General features: G+C 61.5%; 1 protein-coding gene across 1 annotated transcript; it reads right to left on the bottom strand.

Annotated features, from left to right (window-relative positions):
- Positions 1–131: 131 nt before the first annotated feature.
- ALOX15B (arachidonate 15-lipoxygenase type B) lies at positions 132–8,545 on the bottom strand. The gene is made up of 14 exons (XM_048226988.2): positions 8,399–8,545; positions 8,095–8,317; positions 7,821–7,902; positions 5,269–5,391; positions 4,890–4,993; positions 3,468–3,640; positions 3,096–3,242; positions 2,801–3,004; positions 1,746–1,832; positions 1,482–1,651; positions 1,179–1,300; positions 981–1,081; positions 730–900; positions 132–311 (listed from the first exon to the last, which is right to left on the bottom strand). The coding sequence occupies exons 1-14, from the start codon at positions 8,543–8,545 to the stop codon at positions 132–134; spliced, it is 2,034 nt and encodes a 677-aa protein (XP_048082945.1).
- Between the last annotated feature and the right edge of the window lie 247 nt (positions 8,546–8,792).

Here is an 8,792-nt window from a genome sequence, read left to right on the forward strand (position 1 = left end):
AGTTCTGTGTGGCTTGGTTGTCCCGGGAGAGGCATATGGGGTCCCGGTTTTCTGGGGGAGTCCTTTTGTCTGGGTGGCCTAGATGGATGGGGCCTAAGGAATGCCTCCGAGGAGCCTGCTCTGCAGGGGATTTAGATGGACACGCTGTTCTCGATGAGCGGAGGGTCCAGGTAGGTGTAAGGCAGTGGCAGCCCCTGGTTCCGCTCCTGGATCTCCTTCGAGATCTGGGCCAGGCGGCTCTGGAAGGCAGCGATGCTCTGCTGAGGGGCCTCCTCCGTGAAGTGCTCATCCGGGTAGGTGCCCAGGGGCCGCTGGGAACCAATGACAAGGTGGCGTGAAGGGGCCGCTCAGCAGCTGGGACCCGCCCTAGCCGTCCACCCCGGGGACCTGGAAGCAGCCTCCTTCCGAGCCTCAGCCCCGCTCCTTCCTCTAAACAGCAAGGACCACCGCAGGCCGCTCCTGGGGACTGAAAGCTCGAGTCGGAGCTTTCCAGGAGGCGTCCCCACCCCCTGGCATGATCTCCTTGCAGCGAGGGTGACTCATGTGATCCTTTGACCCTCCTTGTGAGATGTCCAACGTCATGTGTCCCCCTGGGAAGCTTCAGTGGGGGGAGGGGTCCCAGCGCCTTGGAGGCACCGTGGGGTCTGGGCCAGAGAGGGGAAAGGACCCCCCCCCCCCCTCGCATATCCCAGAGCTGGCCTGGCCCGGCCCACAGGCCCCTGCACTCACTTGGTCTCCAGGCTCCTTGCTCAGCAACCAGAGGGTAATGATAATGTCACACGTGGCATTGACTGGCGGGAGGGTAGCTAGAAACCCCTCTGGCTTTGTCTGGCCTTTGGAGGTGGGGGGTGGCAGCTGCATGGACGGAGGCAGGTTGGGCATCCAGACACAGGAGTCGAACTGAAGGCCAAGAAGGCAACGTTGAGTCCTAGGAGCCGGGCCCCCTTCCATCCCACCGGCCCGGCACCGACCCCGCTCACCTGCCCAGCGCTGACAGCGTAATGCCTGGCTGAGCAGCTGAAGATCACCATGGTGATGTACCGTACCAGGGCTTCCCGGGTCTCCAGTGCGGAGGGCATACCTGCGGGGGCAGGGGCGCTGGGCATGCGGCCACCAGGGTCCTGAGGACCCCGCTACAGGGCACTGAGGGTGGGGCCCAAGGGCTGAGATCCCCGTACCTGAGCTCTTCCTGCCCAGGAAGCCCTCCAAGAAGATCTCCTGCACCCAGGCCTGGAGTTCACTGTCATCACGCACGGAGACATCACTCGGGTAGTAGATGTTGATTATTTCGGAGACAAAGCTACAAGGTGCACTGGGTTCAGGCCCAACTTTGGACCCCGAGCGTCTCCGAGGAGCAACACAGCTCGGTGTCATTCACATCCAGCCCTCCTCCTTGTCGCGAGCCTCCCTGGGCCCTGCCGCTCCTCCCCGATCTTCGCGCTTCCCCCACCCCCCCAGCTTGCTGGAGATGGCCACCTCACCTCTCCACGGCAGCCCAGATCTGCAACCCGTCATCCCGGTAGTAGTAATTTGGGATGTCTTCGACTCCCCGGGCCCGGATATCCTCGGGCAGACACAGGACGGAATAGCTGAGCTGTTCCATGTTCCTCTGGATCAGCTCCGAGAAGCCCTCAATGCCAATGCCTGTGGACTGGGAGACAGAACTGCTGGCTGCCGGAGCGCTGGGCCCAGGACTGGTGGGAAACACAGGGAATCCCCCCCCCCGCCCCAGCGCCAGAGCTTACCCTGTCCACCACCTTCCCCGGGGCGATGAGCTGCTCGCGGGCCAGAGTGTTAATATGCAGTGTGTACCGAGTGTGTGGGACCAACAGCTAGAATGGTCGGAGAACACAGACGTGGGTGAGGCCTGGGTCTCTCCAGCCCCAGACCCCCCCTGCCTAGAGGCACCAAGTCTTGTAAATCACCCATGGGAAGAGATGACAGCGACAAGAGGGCCAGCCAGGGACAGGGATCAGGGCTCCGGACCTCACGTCGGGGGCTGGGCTTCCACCGGCATTCTGTTCTATGACCTGGGCCTGGCGCCCTCCTCTCTCTGGGCACATGAGGGGGCCGATCAGGAGGAGCATGACGAGCCCCCCAGCTTCGGCATTCTGTGATTTACTAACCCTTGGGCAGCCAATGCACCATGAAAAGCAGGGCCCATGGAGCAAAATGGAACCATCGCCCAGAGTACCAGGCCCTGGGAGCTGCCGATGGTCAGAAAGAATCAACCTGGACGGGAGAGGATAGAGAAGGGCCTGCATCCGGGACCCAGGACACTGTCCAAGTAAGAATCAGAGAATCCAAAGAGCCATGGCCCCTGCCTGGGAGAATTCCTGTCCTTCCGAGAAGTGGGGCCCCAGGTTCCTGCAGGAAAGGAATCCGGGCCATCTGAAGGCTTAGCAGAGCCCATGGTAGAGACGTGGGTCTCCCTCCCCGGGCTCCCTCACCCCTGCTGCTGTCTGCAAGAAAACTGCTGGTCCCTCAAAGCCAAGTGCACACTCTGACATGAGCCTTAGATCTCTCCTAAGAACAGGCTTCCGGACGGCTGCTGACCGTCCGCCTGCTTTCCCCTGAGAAGTCCCATGCAGAGTCCTGCCTCACCCCAGCCCCCATTCCCCTCTTCCAGGCGCAGGGCCTGCGGGAAAGCAGGCTCCCGGGGCAGTCGTGCAAGGAGAGGCTGCTGCAGCAGGATGGGGGCTCTGACCCCCGCCTGGCAGGACAGGGCCCCACGGGGACAGGCTGAAGAGCACCCCGAGGTGCAGGGACACAGTCTGGGCCATGCTGCCGAGACACCGACCTTGAAGAGTGGGTGGCATTGCGGCAGCTGGCGCAGCGTAGCCATCGTGAAAACCTCAGGCAGCAGGTGGGCCTGCAGCAGGTGCGTGAGAGCCTCGTTGACCGAGAACTCGGCGTTCCGCACCCACGTCTTGGCCAGCAGCCAGTCCCACTTGTTGTCGCTGGGCAGGAAGATGGGGCTGTCGGGTCCCGGGGTCTGGCTGAGCTGTAGGAGGAGCCGGTGCAGGGAGAGGGGGCCGTGGGGTGTCTGCCGACCCCTCCGTCAAACCCCTCCCTCCCCCTGCCCCGCCGCTGACCTGGATGGCGAGGGGCAGCAGCGGTCCTCCCCTGGGGCGCTGGTACAGCAGGGTCATCGGGGCCGCAGAGAACTGGGGCTGCCCATTCACGACGTTGCCGTGGATGCCAGAGAGGATGCCATGATCCACCAGGAACACGGAGCCCCTCTGCAAGAGAGAGAAGGGGAGCAGGGGCTGCCACCTGGCTCTCTAAAGGATGCAGGGGCGGGGCAGGGAGAAGACTGGGTTGGGGGGGGAAGAGTGTTCCCCACGAGAGGGTGCTGTTGCCCGCACAGGGCAGGTCCTTAGGAACGCACGGCCCTCTCCAATAGGGGACAGGCCTGAAGGCACTAGGATGGCGGTGTGCAGAGCCTGGACCCCCGAGTCGCTCACCTCCAGCTCAGCCTTCAGGCTGGTCCCAGGGCCCAGCACAGGGGCCACCATGTCCTCAGTGACGGGGAAGTTCTCTGGGAGGTGGCGACAGCGGCGGATCAGGACAGGGTTGTGGCCATTCAGGAACTGGGAGGCGAAGAAGGCGTCCTCCTGCCAGTGTTCAACCACATACTCTGGGGGGGGAGCGGGGGGGAAGGCGGCTAGGTCATCTCAGCATGGACCCCCTCCCCGCAGCTTCACTGTGGAGTTGCTGGCTCCTGGGGCCATCCCGGGCTCCCTTCGCTTCTCACTCTGTACCTTTCTCTGCCTGGGCTTCAGCCACTGCCTCTCACCCAGCAGCAAATCTGAGTCCCCAGCCCACCTGTCCTGCCGTCCGCCTACCTGACGCCCCAAGGCCAGGATTTGGCAGCCTCAAACACAGCACTGGGAGCTCCTGCTCCGGCCCCGCCCCTCCCGTCGCCTGGCGTCTGGGGACCGGCACCCCCATCCAGCTGGTTGCCGCAGCAGAGCTGGGGACCACTCACGTGAGTTCCCTCTCCTCTTCCCATCGGGCCCCACTGACACTCCATCCCCAGCAGCTCGGGCCCCACCTGTCCGCCCTGCCGATGCTCTGCGGACCGTGGCCAGGGCCTCATAACTGCTTCTCCTGCTTCCAGTCACGCCTGCTAACACCGTGCCACCCACAGGGCACATCTGGCCGCCTGGTCCTCGGTTGGCAGCCAGCCAAAGCTCCCCCCCCCTTGGGAAAAGCCCAATTCCTGCCCTGGGCTACCCAGCCCTGCGAGTCCCCCGGGGTTCCGTGCACTGCCCCCACTCTGTCTCTTATCTTCCCTCCCTTTGGCCAAGGCAGAGGTCTTTCTTCCCCCCCAAAGGCCTCTGGTCCTTCCACCTTTGGGGCCCTCGCATTCACTGTCCACTGAGCCCGAAACGCACCCTGCCCATTCTTGGTACTGGTAACACCTACTCAACTTTGAGGTCTTGGCCCAAAAGTCCCCTCCTGGGGGACTTTCCAGGACACCCCCCACTGCCCAGACGAGGCAGGTCCCCCTTTTATGTATTCTCATGGGGGCCAATGAACAGGTTTCATGAGGGAAACGGTATTTTGATTTTGAGCCTATCATCCACTTTTGAGCCTGTCCCCACTGTGAGCCCTGTGGGGACAGAGACTGTGTCCACAGCCCTATCCCAGTGTCTGATGGGTCGCTGCCCAAACAAATGCCAGTTGGATTAAGGGGCGTGAGAAGGTTAGGGACACGCCCAGTCTCCACCCTCTTTTGTATTTGTGGAGGAAGTAAGGTCTAGAGCAACAGGGGCCTGCCCGGGTCACTCAGTGAATCAGGGCTTGGTTTTCTGAGGCTCATGACAGCTAGGAGACCTGAGGTCTCAGGGAAGAAGTCAGGAGCCCCTGCCCGAGTTCCTCACCCGCGGCCGGAGTCTTACGGAAGTTCAACATAGTCTGCATCTCATCCAGACTCTCCCAGGGTCCCTTGCGGTCTAGCAGCCCCTTGAGTTTCATCTCCGAAAACCTGCCAGGGGGTGTCAAGGTTGGGGAGGGGGCAAGAGGCCTTGCGAGACCCTTCCCTGTCAGCTGGCCTCATCCTTCCTGGGCTCTTGAACCAGCCCCCAGGTCCTGAAGTAGCCACTGCCCCTGGTCATCACTGTCCTGTGGGAATTGGTGGTAGGCAGAGGCTGTGCCCTGGGGAGGACTGTGGGACCCATGTGCTTGATGGCGGGGGAGGGCAGAAGGCAGGAGTCCTAGGGCAGCTGAGGCCCAGGGTAGGGAGGGAGCGGGCATCCTTACGCAGAGCTGACTTTCAGGTAGAAGCAGGAATTCTTCATTACAGAGTATTTGATGTTGAGATCCAGATCTTTCACAGACTTCTCATTCAGGCAGTGAGGCCAGCCTGGGCTGTAAGTCTTCCAGCTGGAGGGAGGAGCAGGAAGGTGGGTCCCAAGAAGGCTCAGGGAACCCACCGATTAGGGCAAAGGGAGAGGTAGGCCCCTGGAGGCCCTCGTCAGAGCCAGCCCCCTTCTCCGAGCAAGGGCATTCCCAAGCTCTGCCCTCTGCCTCCGCCCACAATGAGACTTCTCCCCTGGTCACAGCTGACGGTCCAGGGCTGGACACCTAACCAGAGCTAGGCCAATCAAAGTCCTTTCCGGGGAATCAGAGATTGGGGCTATTAAGAAAGAGACATCGGGTCCAAAATGGAGTCACTTGTGCTAAGCCCATATTGGCAAACCAAGGCTTCACACCTAACCTATTTGAAAGGTCAGCTGCTCTCAGGAACTTGACCTTTAACCAATCTGGAATTATTGGGTCATCACCAGTGAGGAAATCTGCCTGATCCCCACCTTTCCCCAAAGGAAGGTGATCTTGCCTGAAACAACCCGCTTTTTGCTAGAAACTTCCTTTTTCTGTCCCCATCTGCCTAGAAAAGGCTGCCGCTTTGTATGGCTCGTCAGAGCTCCTTCTTCTCTGCTAGGGGGGATGCTGCCTGATTCGAGAATCATTGCATAAAGCCAACTTGATCTTCAAATGGACTTGGCTGAATTTTTTTATTTTCTATTTTATTTTATTATTATTTTTTTTAAACAGGGTTGAGCCAGAGAGGCCATCTGTCTGGATATCTGGACCACCGCATGCCAACATAGGGACTGTTAGTTCCGGCCATTTCCCACTGTATGGACTGGGACCCAGAGAAAGCTGTTCTACGAAGAGAGAGAGATGTGAAGCAAGAGAAAGAGAAGCGTCTAGGCCCGTAGAGACAGGGAGAGAATCACCTTGTTTCTGGCCTCTGAGATCTGGCTGTCCTTCCAGTACGTCTGTGTGTGTCCTCCTGACACACTCCCCCCACCCCACCCCCCTATCCCTGGTCTGCTTGCTGGCCTATGTTTTTTTCTTGCAAGCACAAAATCCCTGACTCACACAGATGCATCTCACAGAGGGACTTCCGGAAGGCTTCAGCAGTCTTGGGCGGGCATCCCATGGAGAGACACTTTGACTTCCATATGCTCGGGAGAGCCCAGAAATTTACTCTGCCATGGGCCTCAGGCGTTTGAGCAAGCAAGCAATGCAGCCTAAGGACTTTGGGTGCAATGGTGAAATCCTGTCTCTGCAAAGCTGAACACACCCCCACCCCGCCCCAGGCTAGTCCACCTCTCACTCATTTAGTCAGTCATTGCCCTTGGGCTTGAACTTTTGACTTGGAAGAATAAGTGGCAATTAAAGTACGGGGCTCCTAGGTGGCGGCCCAGCCCTGCTTCTCACACGGGAATGTCCAAGACCCTTCACCCAGAGATCCTGACTGAGCTGGTTCTGACTGCGCAGGTCTGGCGTGGGTGAGCCCCGGAGCCTGCGAGCTCGCGGGCAATGCTGACACTGTGATCTGCTGACACGCTTTAAGCCCTGAGGACCTAGGCAATTGGAGCCCAGGTCAAATGATGCCTCCTTTGGGAAGGGCCTAGACCGGCCCTAGGTCTCTGAACCCCTGGGTCTTGCTTTTGATAGGAAAGAAAGGCCACATCGCAGACACCCTCGACCTCCGTATCTGTTCCCTCACCTGGGGCCGCTGCGGGCTGATTTGGTGCAGTGGTTTCCTTGGGGCTAGAATTCCCAACACATGTGGAATCACCAGGAACCAATAAGCCTGCGGCTACTGGGTCCCAGACTCCTGGAGCAACAGCCTTGCAGCCCAGGCTTCCGGGCAGCAGCTGAGCTGGCCAGAGCTCGAGCTTTTGAAAACCTGCCCCTCAGCGCCCCTGGTCCCTGGCTTTGTCCTCACCCGCAGCCCCAGCCCTCCTGCTGCCTCCGGGGCCAGACTCTCCCAGCGGAGCCTGGGGCAGACAAAGAGCCCTCCTCCCACCTGCCCTGGAGGATGAGTTTCTTGGGCTTCGCGGTGGTGGATTCCTGGCTCCGCCCAGATTTCCAGGAGAATAGAACACATTAATGGATGAAAAAGCCCCAGGGCAAGCAAGACACCTGCAAGGGTGAAGCATTTCCAGCCCTGGTTTTTGCACTCTTGCGGGCACTCTCGCGGGGACGGTTACTCTTGCGGGCACTCTCCGGAAGGCTTGTTACAGCACCCCCGAGTGCTCCGGAACATTACGGCACACCCCAGTGCTCCGGAAGGCTGGTTACAGCCGTATGGCTGCCCCCACCCTCTGGAGGTGATTCAGGAGGCCTGAGGGTGTCGGGAATTTGCATTTCTAACAAGCCCCGGGATGCTGAAGTTGTCCTCGGAGAGGGCTGGAGGGGACTTCAGTCAGTGTCAAACCAGCGCAACCCGGGCTGCCCCACATTCCTTGGGTGACCCCCCACCCCACCCCAGCACCCCACAGCATCCCGCTCCTCACTGGTAGGAGTCCTGCCTGGCCTGCAGCTCTTCCTGGCGCTGTTGCTGGAGGGTGGGGTGGTCGTCTGCCCCGGAGACCTTGGCTGTGAGCGCACAGGAACGGGTGATGAGGGCAGAGAAACAGCACCGCCCCCCCCCCCCACCTCTGGCCCCAGCCCCTGGTCCCTTGCTCCCACAGTGGGCTGCCCGCTCTCCTCCCCAGGGGCCACACCGGCCGGCCTTTCCCCTCCCCTGCCTTTCCCCCCCACCAGGCCCGCCGCGCCTGCCCGGCTCACCCGGCCCAGCGCGCAGAGCCAGGCTCACCGCGCCATCCAGCCACTGGTAGCAGGGGAAGCGCAGGGGGACGCCCTGCGGGGGCGTGAGCTGGAACCAGCGGCAGAACCAGGCGTCCCGGCTCAGGGGCCCGATCGGGGCGGGCAGCAGCAGGGGCGCCTTGTGCACGCGCAGCAGTAGCACCTCGCCCACGTCCTGGGGGGACTCCACCTCGAACTCCTCCACCTGGAGGGGAGACACTCAGGATCGAAGGGGGCCGTCCCCTGCTCCCTCCTCCGCCTCCACCCCGCTCCGCTGTGCACTCACAGCGCCCGCGCTGAACTCCTTGCCCAGGTGGTCCAGGCGCAGTGGGGGTGTCTCTCCCCGGGTCCCCACGACGCTGACAGCTATTTTGTTCCACGTGCCAGCCCCGATGGCCTCCCCAGTAGACACTCGCACGCTGTACTTGGCCATGGTGCCGACCCAAGTCTGGCTGGCTGCCGCTGCCGCTGAGACCTTTAAAGCTGGCGGCTCAGCCTGGGACACGCCCCGCTCCACCCCGCCCCGCCAGGCCCCGGTCACGCGCGGCGGACTGTTGTCCCCCATTCCGAGTGCCCACGGAGCTCCTTCGCCCCCCCCCCCCCCCCCCCGGGCAAGCAAACACACGCCCGGCCCAGGGCAGACACTGGCGGGGCTGGGAGGCTCAGCAGTGCTGGGTGAG

Source organism: Ursus arctos, unplaced genomic scaffold, assembly GCF_023065955.2.
Source record: "Ursus arctos isolate Adak ecotype North America unplaced genomic scaffold, UrsArc2.0 scaffold_14, whole genome shotgun sequence".
NCBI lineage: Eukaryota > Metazoa > Chordata > Mammalia > Carnivora > Ursidae > Ursus > Ursus arctos.

What these genes read in the sequence shown, in the direction of transcription:
- ALOX15B (XM_048226988.2), bottom strand. Translation starts at nt 8,545, where the DNA reads ATGGCCAAGTACAGCGTGCGAGTGTCTACTGGGGAGGCCATCGGGGCT. An exon ending in TACCTGAAAGTCAGCTCTGC is followed by an intron (nt 4,994 to 5,268) that starts GTAAGGATGCCC and finishes ACCCCCTGGCAG; the next exon opens with GTTTTCGGAGATGAAACTCA. An exon ending in CGGGGAAGGTGGTGGACAGG is followed by an intron (nt 1,652 to 1,745) that starts GTAAGCTCTGGC and finishes TCTGTCTCCCAG; the next exon opens with TCCACAGGCATTGGCATTGA.